Here is a 19738-nt window from a genome sequence, read left to right on the forward strand (position 1 = left end):
TCTCAAAAAGTTTTCAGCTGGTATTTTTGCAACCCAAGGAATTAACTTTTTTTTTTTACCCCTGTCTTAATAACAGATGTTGTCGACTTTTTTCTTTAAAGCTGCCTTTGCCTGTGGACTCCACAAGAGGGTAGGAAATCCTTTCTCACAGTTTCAGCTGTGACAGAAAAGATAAAAAAAAAAAATACTGAACTTAACTCTTCTGACCACAAACCATTTAAGAATAAAAATATAGCAATTGTTTGAATAAAAATATAGCAATTGTTTGAATAAAAATCACTGGCTTTGAAGACAGCTCTGAACGTTGCTGTTAGAGGCATTGCAAGAGGGAGGCTGAGTGTGGATTAGCTGGCTGGGATGCTCTTAAGTGTGTCTTGCTGTCCCGCACGTTCAAACCAGGACGTACCAGAGAGGAAGAGGACCATGGGGGTGCTCTCAGACTGAGGTGCCCACCTAGATGTGGGAGCTTGAATTCCCTCCTAAATCCAGGATTGGAAATATATCCTCTGAGGGCAACATCAGCTCTTGCTGGAATCATTCACAGTGAAAAAGATACAAGAAGTCCTAACCGTTCTGGCTGCTGCCCTGAGGAGAAGAACGTGGTCTGGATTTGATATAGACCAGAATTCATACTAAAGCAGTTCACTGTGTAGTTTTGAAAAATAGATTAGTGGGTGAGCATGTGTTTCAGAAAAAATAATACAAAACAACTTACCACGATATTTAAGGAGAGGAAGAAATTAAGAGATCTTGCATCTGAACATAAATGGTGTACCCCGTTGAACTGAATGTGGTTAATATGCTATCGCAAAACCCACAGACAGGTTCTCCTCTGCACCAGCAGGTGTGGTCCACAAAAAATCCCTGTTACTCTCATGCCCTAGGTCTTGTGCAAAGCAGTGCATTGTTTAGCGCCAAGTTTAGCACCAACATCAAGTTTAACAGCAGGTGGAACAGTACGGCATGCCACAAAGTCGTTCAGGAACCAAATCCCACCGTCTGACAGATCTGCAAGTCCCCTTGGCCAGAAGAACTACTGAAGAAGATCTAGCTGCAGGCTGCAAGTTGGGTAGCAAGACTGACCAAGTAGATACTCCTTTAACATCCAAGGGCACACACTGGACACACACAAGGACATGACACACTGAAGCCTCACAGATACCTCAAAATTGTTCCCTGAAGATTTGCAGTCTGGAAGAAATGTTGTCTTTGTAGGAGATGTAATGTATTTGGCTGACTCTGAATGATTTATGCTATATGTTAATGAAGTAATTTAATCATTACTTAAAATGTCTCCAGCTGTATCATGTGTCACCAGCTAGATATTTAATACGTAGAAGAATTTTCAGAAATGCCTAAATGTGTACTTAGAGATTTAATTAGGCACCTAACATTAACATTACACATTCTTGTGTAACTAACAGAAGGGATTAAAACTCACTCTACAGAAGAGTTGAGCACCGTGCAAATACTGCTGGCAGCAAACATTTTGAAGCCACTGAAAAAGGATCTGTAGTTGCCTCCAAGTTAGTGTTATATCTAATTTTTTATGGCCCATCCTCTGACTCATGGTTTCACTGCTGGAAGGATGTCAGGGATCTGTAGTTGCCTCCAAGTTAGGGTTATATCTAATTTTTTACGGCCCATCCTCTGACTCATGGTTTCACTGCTGGAAGGATGTCAGGGACATTTAGCATTTGTTAGCTTTCAATAAAAACCCCTCATGGACTAGTTTTAACGCAAAGACAGATCTGATGGCACGCAAGTTTCTCTGAAGAAGCCACGTTGAGCCGCATGCAGACGTGACCTGGCACAGCTGGCTGCGACAGCGTCTCTGCCGTGTCCCCCATCACCTGGCATGGAGCTCCCCTCTCCCTGCCAGCACCAGCACGCCGTGCACTCTCCATATCACCCCCAAACACTGTGTATTTCCTGTGGCTCAGCTCCAAAAGGAGAAGCAGAAAGTTCCTGATAGCATCCCAGGAGGTACCCTGGCCAGTAAGGTGTCGTGTGAAATGTGTGCAAAGGTTGCCCTCTGCTTCACCAGCCCTTCCAGAGAGGTGGCCCCAGGAAAGCACTGCAGGAGCAAAATCAGATTAAGATGAGTCTAGACAAACCTGAGGCGACAGCACAGGCTCTGTAAGTCAGGGCTGGGCTGCGTTAGAGATCCAGCTCTCCAGAGCTGGGCCGTTGGCTGCAAGCAACCTGCTGCTCAGTTTTCTTGCTCTCCCCAAGCACTGCTCCCGCTGCCCTCGTGTTTAATCCAGGGGTCTCCCTGGGCATGCATTGAGCAATGATATGGGATGATGTATTATCCAATTTCTAGGTGCCTAAAGTCTTTATTGCATCCATTTTATTGTTCCCTGCTTTATTGTTCCCTGCTCTGGCTGTTCAGCTAGCGGCAAGTGTGTACAGGGAGGGTACTTGCATCAACTCGAAGACCTTGGGTTTTACGTTTCTTAGTACAAAAGGTGAGAGCCTTACACACCACCCCAGACAAGTCTGTCACCTTCCAGTTCCTTGCTGTCTCAAGTGTTTCAGGGTTGGGGTGAAACTGGGATTCTCCAGATCCAAAATAGAATGTGTTCGTGTTATCACAGATCCATTAAAAAGTTTTCAGCAAAGAAAATGAGCAGCTATCACTGGTGTGCCATACTAATATAGATGCGATAAGCCAAGAAGTGAATAAACACGTGAGTGGCTTTTTGGTAGTCAGACGTTAATAAGGGTAGAGTATACGCTGTATGCGTACTGCAAAAGGTAAGTTAGAGGTACAATTCACAATGAAAAGACTGCAGTAGCTGCATTCAGTAACGACAACTCAGCCAACCTTATTTTAAGCATGAAACTGCTGTGAGCTCTGGCAGTGACTCTTACTGACTTCAGAGGGAGCTCAGCATGGCAAGGACCTCCATTAGAGGCTCCAGTTCAGCGTGAAAGTGTGGTGGGGTGAATATGATGGGATGGGCTGTCAGCAAGCATATTTTATAACATCTGGAGCCTGACGTCTAAACAAAGAAAGGACAAGCACGTACCTGAGTGTGAACTGTACTCTTGTTCCCGAGTACTCCTCCCCAAGTACAAAGCACACGGAGGGTAAGGGCTGAAAACCCAATTCTCTTGTTTTCAGGGGAAAAGATTGACTTCAAGCCAAAATTACACTCAAATTCTATTTGCTTGGGAGTAACAGCAGACTCTATACATCTGCTAATGCCCCAGTCACAAAAGAGTGACAAAAACTGTCACCCTATTAGCCTGGGACATATTCAGTTTAGGAGATTATTGATGGCGAACTCAAAGATTAGCTGCACTCATACAAGATTAGGTGAAATATTGCGTTTATGGACTGTATGTAAATACTTTCTGAAATAAAGAACCCCCAATGCATTAAGAGATTCTAGAAAGACTTAAACTTCTGAAACACTATCAAGGCATTAAAAGTGGACACAAGTGGTAAATAAATATAATATAAAATTAGTCTGATTTTATTAAAGAAATATTTGATGAGATAATCCTGCAGGACTGACTCATAAAATTCATATTGTGCATTTCAAGCTTTTACTGAACCATGAATATCCAGTAATCCACTGTTTCTTATTCATTCCTAGAGCTGCTGTCAGTAGTAGAATCTATTACAGTGACTGATCTTCAGATAAAAATTTTATTGTAAAAAAATGTGGGTTAAATATTTTGCCTTTTAAGATATATTTAAATGTTTTCCAAAACCATGGATAGAAAAAGCCATATATTAATGGATTTCAGAAAGAATTTAAATACCCAAGCCAGTTTAGAGCATCAAACAACAGTAAAGGAGTAGAGAAATTTAAAAATGGATTAATTAAGATTGAAAAAAACCAAGTAAACCAGCATATTAAGAAACCCAGCATAACTATAGACAAAGTCTTGGCAGCTTTCCTATCTTTATTCTTAGAAAGCTCATTTTTCTTATCACTTTTTGTGTGCCTGTGTGCCTGGCTCAACTCACATGTGTGCCTTTGGGAGACTGTAAGAATTTTAACGTAAATTCCTATCATAATGCAAGCAGGAGCAAATGAACCAACTGTAAATAAAACAGCCCCCCGCAGTTTGTTGAACACCATAGGGCCCAAGCTTGAGCGTGTAACCAACGTTTCACAGCCCTCAATTCCAGAAGCTTAATCTTCTGAGAAAACCGCACCAAAAGCAAAAGCAGCGGGCAGTGACCAGCGCACAGCTACGTTTGTTTTACGGCCGCGACAGTCATGGTGCTGGCGTCGTGCAGAGGGTGGCAGATTGCATGAAGCTGATCCACGGCAATGGAACAAAGGTGGAAAATGGAAACTAAGCAGAGCATCGGGTCGAAACTGTAATGAACTTTGCAGAATGGTTCCCAAACTACCAGCGGTTCTCCGCAGACCTCACCGTGCTGTAGGGCATAACGGCAAAGCCCAGAAGGAAATCCGTGACGGCCATGGGTAGGATCAGGAAAATGGTGGGAGAATGAAGCTGCTTGAAATACAAAATGGAAATGATTATGGTCGCATTCCCTAAGATGGTGAGAATGAAGGCTGATGTTATGAATAGATACATTACCCCTCGTACTCCTGGTGACCTACAGCTCTCAGGACAGGATGTATTTCCAAACTCAGAGCAATCAGTCAAATCCCTTAAGATATCTGGAGAAAGCATAATCAATCCTTTATTAGATTTTTCTGTTGGAGATGCAGTTCCACAGGCAGATTTAATTTTCACGTTTCCAAAAGACTCCAAAGCCTAATGTGAGAATACAAGATAAAGTAAGTCAAGAGCATGAATTAAATTACTGAGTGAAATGCAGTAATTCAAAGGCAAACTTTCTCTTGGCTTAAAAAGGGGCCAACTGCAACCCATTATTTTTCTGAAATGGTACATGAAATCTGATAACTGGAAGCTATTATAAAGTTAATTGCAAATAATATTTAAAACAAAGCAGTTGAAAATAACCTTAATTGCCTCTTAAATTAACTAAATTACATGATACCATCAATTTTATTTTGTGCATTCTATTGTACCTGGAGCATTTTGTAAAATACGGTTCTTGTATTTTATATGTATCATAATATTAGTAATTTTAAAGTGGTAGAAGAAAAGGATGCATAGACAAAGAAATCCCTCAAGATCACTTCAGTATGTAAATACTGTATAGGATTTATTCGTCTCTTCAATCTTAGAATGTTGATCTTTTTTCTATAGGAGAAATGTTATGTGAGCTCACATACCTCAGCTTTCTTGGAGATTTCAGTTAATGGCTATTCACCTAAATGCTCATCTTAAGAGTCACAGATCAACTGCCAAAATCCCCCTTTCCAAATTATTTATGATGCTAAACTCACCTGCTGTGGATTTTGAAGTACTAGCAATGAACACATCTGACGGAAATGAGTTGTAAAATAGGTATGTTAAGAAATATTGTTTTATTTCCCTACATATACACTTGTTTTCTATCATTATAATTCCACTAACTGAAATGGATTGGAGATAGGTTGAGTCTTGCCTCCTGTAACAGACTGTGGTCCAGCTGCAGTAGTTATAAATGAATACACTTGTGAATATTTTCAAGGGTCAGAAAATTGCCTTCATTTATCTGGGGAGAATCAGACCCATTTCTGCCACCTCTTTTCCTGATAACTTGTTTAGGAATAAGAGCATATTTAGGAATAGAAGCAGAAAGAGATACTCTTCTCCACAGCAATTTAAAGGAACTTGGGAAGCAGCTTCGTCCATTGACTTTTTCTGATAGGTATCACCCTGAAATGAAGAAAATACAGAAACAGAGCATCAAAGCATTAAAAAGAATGCTTGGAAGTCAGTTTTATAGGCTAACCCTACTTGCATCTGTTTTAGTAATACCACCAATAGATTCTTTAAGTAGACATTTTCCTGTTTTGTTATTGTCCTGCAAAACTGCAATATTTGTAAAAGGCAGACCCACTTTGTAACTTGGCTCAGATTAATGAAAGGTGGGAATTTATTTTTCTTTTATGACATTACATTTAAGTCCCAGGAGATTTTGAGTTAAAAAAAATATGTAATTTAGGGGTTTACATCAACAGGAGATAAACAAAGCCAAGTTTCTGTATTCCCAAGACTATTATTTTTGTTTGCTCTATTAATTCATTTAGCCTCATGTATAGGTGAGCTATTTTGGAGACTTGAGGTAGATGATAAAAGTCATATCAAAAAGAGTCTTTGAAAGGAGAGGCTAAAGGTAAAGGTGAAGAAAAGATGCTATGTTTTTTAATATATTTTAGTAGCCAATACATTCTATCTTTCACATTTTTTATTAATTACCATTTCTAATGAAACTTAGAAATGAAATATTTAATAACCTTGAAGAAGATTACCATCTTGTAATTTAATGGGCTGAAACAGCACTTTCTGTCATGCTGGCTGTATATGCAGCTTTCACATAATGTACAGAAAAACTTCCCCATACATTACAGAAACAGATAAAAAGAAGTGTTAATTTAGGTCAATCTATCATTGCTATTGGACAATCTATTATTTATAAAAAAAATTAAAAATAGGAAAGGTAGTATTTATTTTCTTACAAGAAAAGACAAAATTAATTCACTATTAATGTGGATAAATGGAGTCCTCTGAGGTCAGAGGTGGATGTTCAGTCCTAATGCTGACTCTTATGCAGGTGTACTGAAGATGCATTACAAGTCCAAGGGTAAATGACTGTTATTCAGCAGAGACTGGATTTTTACTGAATGCGATATACAGGATGTCATAAGAACAGGGCAGAAAATAAACATGGGTTTTAAAATGAATTAAGGGAAAAGCAAGAACATTTAAAGGAGTCTACCTTTATGGCAGCTACTTTACAGACAAACAAGGAAATTTTCTGTTGGAAATAAAATGCAAATCTCTGGGATTATCTACATCAGAATAATTTACAGACTCCAAAAATAGTAAAATTTTGTTATTGTGTACAGCAGAAATATGTTATCTTTGAGATCTGTCAGTATTTTTGAGGCAGGCGTATCTAGTAACTTTATTTTTAAGTAATCAAGTGAGAGATATGCAAGCTTCATACAGATGATCCTTTATTAAAAGAAGTTACTAAAACATAAATCTGTGCAGAAATCCGTGCAGATACGATTATATTAGATTTAAAAAATAAATAAATCTGTGGGTAGAGGCTACACTTCAAAAAGCATTACCTTCGGAAAGCAGTGTCCCATGCGCCTCACCGTTGGTCCTCCTTCAGCATGGGACAGAAGACAGTGATGGGGGGGAACAGTTTGACACCTCACCTCTTAGAAATGAAATGGCTAAAACCTGCTAACAAATGTACAGGAAATGAAACCTTTGTAAAAGAAACTATTTAACCGGGTTAAAGCAAGAGTACAGAAAGGATCTTAGAAATGGCACATGGCAGTCCGATGAAGTTCCCACTGACTGGAAAAGGGGGAACATAACCCCCATTTTTAAAAAGGGGGAAAAGGAAGACCCAGAGAACTCCAGGCCAGTCAGTCTCACCTCTGTGCCCAGCAAGATCATGGAGCAGATCCTCCTGGAAACTATGCTAAGGCACATGGAAAATAAGGAGGTGATTGGTGACAGCCAACATGGCTTCACTAAGGGCAAATCATGCCTGACAAATTTGGTGGCCTTCTACGATGGGGTTAGAGTGTTGGTGAATAAGGGAAGAGCAACTGATGTCACCTACCTGGACTTGTGCAATGCATTTGACACTGTCCCGCGTGACATCCTGTCTCTAAATTGGAGAGACATGGATTTCATGGATGGTCCACTCATTGGATAAGGAATTGGGTGGATGGTCGCACTCAAAGAGTTGTGCTCAACGGCTCAATGTCCAAGTGGAGACCAGTGACGAGTGGTGTTCCTCAGGGGTTGGTATTGGGACCGGCGCTGTTTAACATCTTTGTCAGTGACATGGACAGTGGGATTGAGTGCACCCTCAGCAAGTTTGCCAACAACACCAAGCTGTGTGGTGCAGTCAACACTCTGGAGGGAAGGGATGCCATCCAGAGGGACCTTGACAGGCTTGAGAGGTGGTCCTGGGAGAACCTCATGAAGTTCAACAAGGCCAAGTGCAAGGTGCTGCGCATGGGTCGGGGCAATCCCAAGCACAAATACAGGCTGGGCAGAGAATGGATTGAGAGCAGCCCTGAGGAGAAGGACCTGGGGGTGTTGGTTGATGCAAAGCTCAACATGACCCAGCAATGTGTCCTTGCAGCCCAGAAAGCCAACTGTATCCTGGGCTGCATCAAAAGAAGCATGACCAGCAGGTTGAGGGAGGTGATTCTCCCCCTCTACTCTGCTCTCATGAGACCCCACCTGGAGTACCACATTCAGCTCTGGGGCTCCCAACATAAGAAGGACATGGACCTGTTGGAGTGGGTCCAGAGGAGGGCCACAAAAATGATCAGAGGGCTGGAGCACCTCTCCTATGAAGACAGGCTGAGAGAGTTGGGGTTGTTCGGCCTGGAGAAGAGAAGGCTCTGGGGAGACCTTATAGCAGCCTTCCAGTACCTGAAGGGGGCCTATAGGAAAGCTGGAGAGGGACTTTTTACAAGGGCATGTACTGATAGGACAATGGGTAATGGCTTTAAAGTGAAAGAGGGTAGATTTAGATTAGATATTGGGAATAAATTCTTCACTATGAGGGTGGTGAGGCACTGGAACAGGTTGCCCAGAGAAGTTGTGGATGTTCCATCCCTGGAAGTGTTCAAGGTCAGGTTGGATGGGGCTTTGAGCAACCTGGTCTAGTGGAAGATGTCCCTGCCCATGGCAGGGGGGTTGGAATTAGATGATCTTTAAAGTCCCTTCCAATCCAAACAATTTTATGATTCTATGATAAATTGTCTTTGAGTATTAGTCATATGACGCACTGCTTTACTGCAAAGGCAGCGTGGAGAGAAAATTGTTGTAGTCATTATTTTCACTGGTAAAACAGTTTAGTTTTATTACAGCCTATGAGTTCCCTTCATGTTGCACCTCATTATTTCCATGTTGTTCTTAATTATTGATTGGAGAGAACTATTTGGTTACGTATTACTAACTGCTCTTATTCCTCTGGGCTGGCTTCAGTAAAGCAGAAATCACAGCAATACAGAGCAAAAGACAAGCTCAAATTTTCTCAAAGAATTGTTTTCTCCTGTTTGTAACTGAGAAAGTCCAAAGAGCATAGGATGCACTCTATTTTCAGTGGTCTCTCTTTAGCTGACAGATATCTTTTAATGAGTATGCTGTGAGTACTCAGTGTTTAAGGAGACTGACTTTTCCTATGCCTATGAAAAATAAGTTCAGGCATCTAGGAATGGATTGTGGAGTTCCCACTGCCTAAGTTGTCTGTGGATCTGATCTCTTAGGAAATGAATTTGTTTTACGAAAGCCATAGCATAGTCATCACAAAGAATCATTTTCAATTACCCATGCAGTTGGTGGAACTTAAAGTGGCAGCATGAAGGTGAAAAGATCTTATTAAAAAACCTACAAAGAAGGAAATATTATAGGAATTAAATTACATCGAATCACAGAATGGTTGAGGTTGGAAGGGTACACTTTACCCCATCATCCAGATCATTAATGAAGATGTTAAACAGGGTTGGACCCAGTATTGACTCCGGGGTACACCACTAGTAGCTGGCCTCCAACTAGACTCCGTGCCAATGATCACCACCCTCTGGGCCTGGCCATTCAGCCAGTTTTCAGTGCACTTCACTGTCTGCTCATCCAGCCTATTCATTACCTTCTCTATGAAGATCTTATGCAAGACAGTGTTGAAAGCCCTACTGAAGTCTAGGTAGACAATAACCACTGCTTTCCCCTCGTCTACCAGGCCAGTCATTTCATCACAGAAGTTTATCAAATTTAGGCTATGTCTGATGGAAACAGACTAGTCAAAAAAGTGCTTACAGGTAAGCATAGTCTTTTTCTGAATTAGGTCTTTAGATGCAGTAGTATGGAAGTACCGTTGTAGATAACTAAAAGATGATCAGAAAAACTACAGAAGTAAAAGCCTTTTGTGGAACACTAAGTATCTTATGTTTGACTGTATCTAGTATTTTCTTCCTTTTGAATGGGTATTAATGCATTGTAGAGGACAGAGAGTGCACAATGTGCACAACCTGGATGAGTTAATGATTTAAGGAAAGCCATACACTTTGCAATATTTACACAGTTTGAACACTCAGTTTTTCTGTTTGAACACTGCACTAATGTATGTTTTTATCTAGCTGTTTAAAATACTTGTTTTGGAGTGAGGCTTCCTTGTGAACCTTCTGGAAAGGTCCTGCCTGGACAGTCAGTGCTCCTCTTCTCCCCCTGTCCTGCTGCCTCTGGTGACTGGGGGGCAGACCGTGAGGCTCTGCCGCAGGTGGGACCACCATGCATGAGGCCATAACAGGTAGCAGCCCACAGGCTGCAGCACTGTGTTACAACCACCAAAACACAAGCTACAGGCACTAAGGCAGAGGGGACAGGTGGCAGTCCCTGACTCCGAAACTTACTGTCAGTTTTGTACAAAGCATGCGAGGAAGGTGATGTTGCAAACTGTGCTCACTGGTGGCAAAATGAACAGAGGTAGGTTTACTGGTAAAACAAATCTTTTCATCATGCTGGAGTAATTGCTTTGCACAAGTTTTCAGGGAAGTTAAAACATATGAAATCACCCACTGGAGACTGATTTGTTTTTAAAAAGGTAGCCATCTGGGAAGTGTTTAATAAGGTGACTAATTAAATGTGTTGATAAGGAATTTAACAATACCCTTTGCACTTCATTTACACAACGACACTTTGAGATTGCAGTCAGGTACATTCTGCTTCACCAGACCTAACTGATCGGACAACAGCATGAGGCATTTTTCTTATGTTCTGCCAATTCATCAAAATCTTGGGTTCAAATAGGGACCCTGTGGCCTCATTAACACATCTCATTTGCACATCCCCTTCACAGTGAGAAATAGCTTTGTGCTGCCTGTGATTAGAGCTGATGAGAGAAAGTAACGCGGGACTTCATTAAAGTTGCTTTGCCAGAGAAGGCACTCTGTAAACAGAAGGCAAGGAGGCTCTTTGGGAAAGTGCCACCTTTAGGTAATAGGACACCAGAGGAAAGAGTTATTTCTGAAACTTTCTGAGCTGGGCCATGCACAAAACTGACTTACACTTGTAGGTTATTAAGAACAAGGAGAAACACCTTCTAGGTGTGCATGAAGGTCACCAGCAGTCTGTGTGTGGAAGCCCCTTGTCAATTGTGCAGAGAATAAACACTGGTGGCGTCTTGGCTAGACTAGCTTGCAGGAGAGTTAGTGGTCTATACACTGAAAATTTCTTCTACTATTTCCATTTACACTAAATAGGCTGTAGTGATCTTGTGCGGTCATGATGTCGGGATGCCCTCTCTACTGCTTTTGGCTGGGATAGAGTTAATTTTCTTCACAGTAGCTAGTATGGGGCTGTGTTTTGGATTTCTGCTGGAAACAGTGTTGATAACACGGGGATGTTTTCGTTACTGCTGAGCAGTGCTTGCACAGAGTCAAGGCCTTTTCTGCTTCTCACCCCACCCCACCAGCGAGTAGGCTGGGGGGGCACAAGAAGCTGGGAGGGGACACAGCCGGGACAGCTGACCCACACTGGCCAAAGGGCTATTCCATACCATATGGCATCGTGCTCAGCAATAAAACCTTGGGGGAAGATGGAGGAAGGGTGACATTCAGAGTTATGGCGTTCATCTTCCCAAATAACCCTTAGGCGAGATGGAGCCCTGCTTTCCTGGAAGCGGCAGAAGAACTGCCTGCTGATGGGAAATAGTGAACGAATTCCTTATTTTGCTTTGCTTGCGCACACAGTTTTTGCTTTACCTATTAAACTGTCTTTATCTGAACCCAAGAGTTTTCTCACTTTTACACTTCTGATTGTGTCCCCCATCCCACCGGGGGGAAGTGAGCGAGTGGCTGTGTGGGGCTTAGCTGCTGGCTGGTGTTAAACCACGAGACCCTCCAAACTTCTGCACAGCATGCGTGGGATGGCTGAGACTCCCCTAACCCAAGGTCTCCCCTATCTGCCCTCCCTGGCAGGTAATCTCCTCAGGATGACCTACTGCCTGCTGACAATTTTCGACCTGCTTCCCTCCTGATGTGCTCCAGGACAGGACATCAGGGAACTGCGTGTTTCTCTGGGACTCCACAATCCACCATCCTACACCCTCTCCCAGCTGCAGCTATTCAGGCAAACCTTCAGTAGTAGCTCCATGGATCACTGCCTAGATCCAAAATGTCATTTCAGGTCTCTTGCTAGTCAAGCAAGTTAGAGAAGACATCTAACTGCTAGTTCCAGAAAACTGGCCTTTGATGCAAGCATTTTTGGAGTCCCAGAATCATCCCAGTTTTTCCATAGTGTGGGATTCACCTATGCTGAGTAATCCTCATCTCAACTACCTAAATATTATATCTAAAGTCATTAAAAAATCTATTCTAGTGACTGGAAGATCCCTCTTGGTAGTAAGAGAAAGAGCATCTTCAGGAACAATTAATCTCACCTAAAAATGGATAAGCTGGTGAGATAAAACAGCCTGAAGGTGACTGGCTTTCTACAGTGAGTATAGAGAGCTACAAATGACTAGAGCAGATGTAGTGCCTAACTTCTAGATGTCTAAATTTAGGTTAGGTGGCTATCAGCCTTCAGGAGTATGGGTCTGGTTTTTATGGTTTTAAGTAGATTAGCTTTGCACTAGGGTCTAGGCGCAGGTTGCAGAGGCCTGTGCTCTATTTGAACTAGAGGCCATCCTGCAAGCAAGCTGGGATCATATTCGTTCACAGACTCCTCCTGCAACCAGAAAAAAATACCAGAAAGATGCCAGAACACGTTATGAAGAGAGACTGACCACTTATGAACTCTGGTAGAGCTGAAGTTCTCTGGAAAAACAGTAATGTTTCCAGATTTTCAGGGAGGGAGATAGGCAGCGGATGAGGGGAAAGAAACACCTCCATTGACTTTTTGAAGGGACTATGTTAGTATGTGCTGAACTTACTAAATATACTTAAAAAGCCTCAGATGGGCAACATTCCTCATAGGGAAAGATCACTTTCCTTCAATCTATAACACCACCAGAAGAAAGGAGGTATCCCCTGGAAGCACTTCTGAAACTGCTAATTCAAGAGAGATCAAGATGTCCAAGTGATCACGCAGTTCATTTCAGAAGGTAACACTGAGCATGAGAAAATGAACTACCTCAGGCCAGCCTCACTGGGGATGAAGAAGAGAAGTAACCATTCATTTATCGGAAAGATAGATTTTTTTTATCTTAACTTACTTTATTTCTGTGAGATAAAGTATTAAAGTAGTCATATTGTCACTAACAAGGATTAGTGCTCATTTGGTGTGTATTTCATTGTTCCTTTTTATGTCATTTTGGAGAGTGCAAACTTACAAGGTGGCAATGAAACAGTAAAAGAGACAATCTCAGATCCTGGTTTTGCTCTGCTGAAATGTAGCATCATTCAACTTCTGTGCTCTACAGTGTAGAGTGCTTCAGTGCTCTACAGGGCACAGAAAAGAAAGACAAGATACGACGTGCACTTATCTCAGCCACGTGAATGGAGGACATCATTTACTCTTGAGCACAGCTCTTACTTCAGTACAGAGTCATCAGATTCTCTCCATAGTCTCTTCTCAGGTACTAATCCTTTTCTGTCCATTCCCAGGACTAGTCCATAGTCCAACCAGATGTCACAAGGTCAGGCCAGAGGTATTATTTCCTTCTGTTTGGTGATATGTCAATTCTAGCAAAGCCAGGTCATAGATTAAAAAAAGGACAGCCTGTGGGTCTTCTTCAGCTGGTGACCATGTGCTAGTTTTTGACTTACTCGCCTGTCCTTCATGTCCCAGTCTGGGTGTCCTGAGAAGCTGCACACAGATGTAACCTTGACAGCCCGCTCACCCAGGCGCTATCCCCCCAAGCCATTCCTATAGCCCTTCTTCTGCCACTCCTCCTGGCGCTTCCACATTCACCCTGCCCCATGCACCCTCCATTCAGGCCAACCATAGCATTTCCATAACAATTCTCTCTATATTTTCCTCACCAGCTGTCACAGCATTGCCATCAGACAAAATAACGATATGTCCCAGCTAAAAAAATGTTCTGTAAGATGCAAATTGGTGAATACTTTACATTGAAACATTCATTAGACAAGCATCATTTTCTGGCATTGTCAGGTTCAATGTTGCTTTTCACTGTTGCTTTTCATTCTGCACATCGTATTTTTCCTTATCTTTGATCTCATTAAACATGCTTTTGATCTCATTAAGCAGCAAAGCCTTTAAGTGACAAACTCATAAGTGACAAGCACTAGTTGAAGTGGAAACAGAAGGAGCAGCACGACTTTCCTCTGTCCCACCTTCCCTCCATGGAGTGTCCTGTTATGGCTGTATATGGGCCTGTTTTGACCTCTGTACACATACTGAAGGGAAGGGACAAAACTTAAAAGCTTTGGGTTATTACTCAAAGATGTCTAGAAATTCAAAAGGAAAGGCTTTTCTGCTCTCTCTAGAGGACAATAAATAAACACAAATATTGTAATATAAACACACCTTGTTCAAGAGATTAATCTGTTGTATTGGAATAATTTCTTAATGATTAAGAGCAGGGATATAAACTGCTGTAAGTTTTTTTAAAACTTAAGCCGTGCTCTCCTGTGCATTGCATATGAATATCTATAACCAAAAAACTACATACAATCTGGAATGAAAGAAGACGTAAAGCGCAATAGTTGCTTATCTGCTTGAACCAGATTTGGTAAATGAGTAAACAAGTAGGTGTTTCCTTCATTTTCAGCTCTTGCATCTGGGAGTTCAGCCTCCAGACAAAAATTCAAAGCCACGAATCCAACCACTTAAAGCATGTTACTCTAAAAACAAATGAGTCCTGGAAGAGTCCTGTTGAAAAACTTTTCCAAACAGAATCATCTTTAATGCCCTGCGAAACCACATATAAAAAAACGCATAAACAATTGGGTTAAATGTAGAATTTAAATAACCAAACCAAACCAAAGCATCAATGAGAATAGGAGGTATCACATAATTCATAAATGGATTGGTTGCTGTAAAGAAGAAGAATGGACTCCAGCAAATGAGAAACACTCCTATTATTATTCCTAACGTCTTGGCAGCTTTCCTTTCTCTGCAGAATGAAATGTGGTGCTTCATTTCAAATCGCATCTTTTTTTGGCTAATTTCATCAATGGATCTTGCCTGCCTCTTGGCTATAGAGTATATTTTCCTATAGATGTACAGCATAACAAATCCAGGGATGTAAAAAGACACTACGGAGGCCACAACACCCGAAGTTTCACTAAAAATGACAAAGCATCCTCCTGCACAATGTACGTGATTATAAATCTCTTCTGCCCCTCGCAAGTTTAGGTTTAGGAAGATCATCCCAAAAGCAAAAGCAGCAGGGACCATCCAGCTTACAAAGATCATGACCAGGATAACAAAAGTATTTATCTTTGATTTGTATCTTAGAGGGTCACACACAGCATAGTAGCGGTCGATGGATATGAAGGAAAGATGGAAGATGGAAGCTGTGCTCAGCATAATGTCCGTGCTCGTGTGGATCTTGCAGAAGAGCTCCCCAAAATACCAGCAGTGCTCAACGGAGCGCACCATGCTGCAAGGCATGATGAGGAATCCCAGCAAAAAGTCTACTGTAGCCATAGAAAGTATCAGGAAATTGGTAGGCGTATGGAGCTGCTTAAAATGCGATATTGAGATGATAACTGTCAAATTTCCAACCACTGTGGCCAGAATAATACAAACCATGAAGATATACATGGAAACACGGATACTGTTTGACCAGCTGCTCCTTATGCAAGAGCCATTTACAGATTCACAGCACAGTTGCATCCTTACTGAGGTCTCAAATCCACGTAGCTATGCAGCACAGGTACTGTTTTTCCTAACGTTGAGATACATTTACAACTGTTTTTTTCTTTTCCATATGGGGAGAGCTGCAGGGAGGAAAAAAAAAGGGCAACTGTAAATGCCTTCATTTATTTGGATGTATAGGAAATTCACATTTCATTATTTAGGAAGGATGAAACTATTTTGTAATTATACTTTTAACAGAATGACGCTTTTATCGTTAGACTTCCCTTGAAATGGGAATCTCATTTGATGAAATAAACTGTATAATGGGGTGTCCTCACACCAGAATAGCAGTGGCTCCCAGAGGCCTGCACTGGCCACGTCTTGTATAGTGGGCAGATGAGAAGTCCTTTTTGTTATTTTCTGTTTCAACAGTCCTAGTCTTCTTCATCAAAATTGGTTGGAGTCCTCCCTCCTCCAGCCCTGTCCTGATAGCGATAAGTGAACCCGCTGCGCAGCCTGGCAAAACCAAAGAGTTTCCACGAGCCCTCAGTTTTTTAGGCAGATGGCACTGCCTGACCAGATCAAGTCTTACTGCAAAATTCTTGTAGGCTCTAGCTGTAAACAATGATGTTAGGAAAAGATCTAAGAGGAGAAAATACTTTTCTGACCTCTTGCTGCCAAAATATAATGGAAGAGCCTGACTAATCTGAAGCATTAGCTGCTGTAGAAGCAAATATCTTCTCTGCCGGGCTCTAGTTTATTTCAGTGCTAGTAGTTTAGCATTGTTTTGTATATTTATTATGTTAATACTGTTTTTAGCCATTATTTCAGCAGACTGAACATTGGTTTAGTCTGCAACTGAGGACACAAATACCGGCTGTCCTCTCATGTATGCAGTAACATTTCCCTTTTCCGAGTCTCTTTACAAAACCATTTTATGAAAGTACTTAAGCATTTAGCAAGCAATATTCCTTGTTGAAAGATCTGGTTTTCCTTTTAATAACATAAAAAGAGTATTATTGTGAAAAATAAAGAACGTTAGCGTATGCTATTCAGTAGCATTACCGTAATGGTATAACGTGGTTGTTTAAGTCGGAAAAATACTGGCATGGCAATTCAGCCAGTACTAATTTAACCCATTTGCTTCAGGATTTTGCTGCCTCTGGTTATTCTGGATAGAACACAACAGAATTTTTTTTTTTTTTCCCATTTTAAAACAAATGTTATTACAAGCACACCATGCCAGGGAAGCTAAATAGAAGCTGAATATAGATGAAAAACTATAGCCTGCAAAACCCTGACAGCTCCAGGGTTATAACTAGCAGCTGGTGTTTACAGAGGGATTTTCAAGCAGTGCCAGGCAGTGGCACCTGAGTGCCAGGGAGAAGGTGCATCCAGAGGCACTCTTGGGAGTACAGGACACAATTTGAGTGTATTTATTTACTGTTTGGCATGCCTCTTTCTTCCCCCTTTTTCTATCTACTAATGTTTAACACCATCTCTGCTCTTTTCCACCTCACTTTAACTATCCCTTCATATATTTCACTTTTGGTCAGCCTCTTCATGTTTCTTCTCCTGCCTGGCATTCCTTCTTTTGGTGTATTTACACCCAGATAGAGGAAGCACAGACAGATGGATCTTTATTAACTCAAATCTTCAGTTTTCACAGCAGAAAGAATTAAACACTGATTTAACTGTATATACTGGACATAATTATAAAAGTTTTAAGCTCATTTAGGTTATAAATGTGTCACAGATTTCAACCTTCATTTGTTTTATGTGTAAATAAATTAAACAAATATGGTAGAACAGGCTATGAAGCCAATCAAAAAGAATTAAGGTGCTACCTCTAGTTTTCTTTTCTATTTAAAAGATTAACAACTTCCCTGTTGTTCTCTGACAGAGAAACTGTTTAGCCTGAAGAAATATGATCTCCCCTGGAAACTGTTTTTCTTTAAAAAAAAATCTTATTTTCAGGAGATTTTGTTTTTTCCTTAAACAGAAAGAAGAAGCTCCAGCCAAATTATTGAGCAAACTGAGATCAAGTGCGTGGCTTCGCGTGAAATGGAAACAAAATAAGTCAAAACTCATTTGGCAAACTGTCCAAATGAGCTAAACACTGAAGAAGTTTTCAACGAGAAAGCAGAACACTTCTCTTCCATGATTAATTACAAAGTTTAAAATTCAATAAAATGGAAATATGAAGAAGCATCCTTTTAAAAACCTGTCCTCCTACCTTTCTCCCCTCACGCTGGGTAGAAGTCTGCTCTTGGTGCTCATTTGTTTTCTGCTCATTGAGTGGCACCCCTTCCTTTTAAAGACCATCTCAAAAGACAGTTGAGCCTCTTCACCATCATAACAGTTCTGGGTAATTTTGAGAGGACAGGCACTTAATCCACAGCCAGAGCAGCCTCCAGAAGCCCCCGGCACATTGCTGGAGGATGTTGGGTGCAATGAATAGCGTTCTTGGCCCCTTGTCTCAGCAGCAACTGTTAATGTGAATAGTAGCTCAAACTGTTTATTTTGTCACCCACTTCAGAACAAAATCATGGCTGTAACGGTCATATTTGTTTAACGGGCCTTATTTATAGGTAAATTGAATGAATTTGAAGTACGTTTACTTGTTTGATTAAACATTGTGGTCACAATTGTGAGCAGCCTAAGATTATCTAGGTGTAGAACAAAACCTGCCATGTAGTCTCCCTTCTGTAAGCTTCTAAAATATAGGAAAATACGTAAGTATGGGTAGGTTACAGCGGCATGTAAGATTTCCTTGAAAAGGTATATTGTGTACAGAGTGACATGATGTGTATTTACGAGCCTAGTTCTGATTACTCTACTGAACAAACAGGTTTCATCTAACAGCCTAATCAGTTAACAGCTATTTGCAAGATACAGCTACTAAAAAGGTGTTTAAAGTAAACACCTATTATTGGTTGTACTGGAGTCACAGATGAGGAGCATCAATTTTTTGCTCCACAAAGGACCAGCCAGCCTTTTAAAACAGTGATACTGCTGAACATAAAAGACTGTTAATATGGTGACCATCAGCTAAAGCCCAGTTATGCTGGGTGCCTCAGGGACCTATGCAACAAGGCAGATGAAGATACTACTTCTTGCAAACTATGCTGGATGACCTGGGTTAGCTGCTTTATTGTATTATGTGCACAAAAATCAAAATGAATGCAAACTCAGTTCTTTTATTTTTCTTGAGGCTGCACTCATAGAGGGACTGGGGTGTTGCAATGCAAGGTTTTCCTTGCTATAGGAAGAGAGTTTGCCAACTAAAAAAAGTGCAGAAGCAACCATGAGGTTGAGTGAGAGATCACTTGAGAGAGTCAAGAGGATATGTCGAGGAGAGGAGTCAGGTCCAATTGCTCAGAGTTGGAGAAATGTCAAAGAGATGTTAGGCACCCAAATACTGGTCTCTGAGAGACGCTTTCACCCTTTTGAGATTCAAAGCTATGGGCCATCCTTGGAGCCAGGCACTTCTCTTTGAGGAGTGAAGGTTTAGGCCTTGGTAATTACCATCTTGGCATATACATTTATAGGAAAGTAAAATTTAGGGGAACAAACCCATATTGCCTTACTCTGTACGAAACTCATAGTTATAAAGAAGTCTGGCAGCCAGCTCATTATGGGGAATTAGTCAAAGGACATGCATGCGTGCACACACACTGCTCTCCTGCCGTGCCTCTCCTTCGGTGGCCAAAGCTCAAGGTGATAACCGGGAAAGGCAGCTCTGCTTGAAGTGTTTGTTTCAGAAACAGCTGCACGGCAGCAACCAGCCGAACCCCTGGGGGACCCTCTGGGGTGCCAGTGCTACCAGAATCATGGCCGAGAGGCTGGGGAGCCTTCCCCTGCACTGAACAGCTCTGCT

At 41.4% G+C, this 19738-nt stretch overlaps 2 protein-coding genes across 2 annotated transcripts; both read right to left on the reverse strand.

Annotated features, from left to right (window-relative positions):
• Positions 1–3632: 3632 nt before the first annotated feature.
• Positions 3633–4668, reverse strand: LOC142407546 (trace amine-associated receptor 2-like). The gene is given in 3 exon segments (XM_075497167.1): positions 3633–4219; positions 4222–4368; positions 4371–4668. Coding segments are annotated over 3 exon segments (1032 nt in total).
• A 10224-nt stretch (positions 4669–14892) lies between these two features.
• On the reverse strand, positions 14893–15894 carry LOC142407718 (trace amine-associated receptor 1-like). Its single transcript, XM_075497348.1, has one exon. It carries the CDS (start codon positions 15892–15894, stop codon positions 14893–14895), a length of 1002 nt encoding a protein of 333 aa, XP_075353463.1.
• Between the last annotated feature and the right edge of the window lie 3844 nt (positions 15895–19738).

This window comes from Mycteria americana, chromosome 3 (assembly GCF_035582795.1).
Source record: "Mycteria americana isolate JAX WOST 10 ecotype Jacksonville Zoo and Gardens chromosome 3, USCA_MyAme_1.0, whole genome shotgun sequence".
Lineage (NCBI taxonomy): Eukaryota > Metazoa > Chordata > Aves > Ciconiiformes > Ciconiidae > Mycteria > Mycteria americana.

Coding starts and splice junctions, on each gene's coding strand:
- LOC142407718 (XM_075497348.1), bottom strand. CDS start 15,894: ATGCAACTGTGCTGTGAATCTGTAAATGGCTCTTGCATAAGGAGCAGC.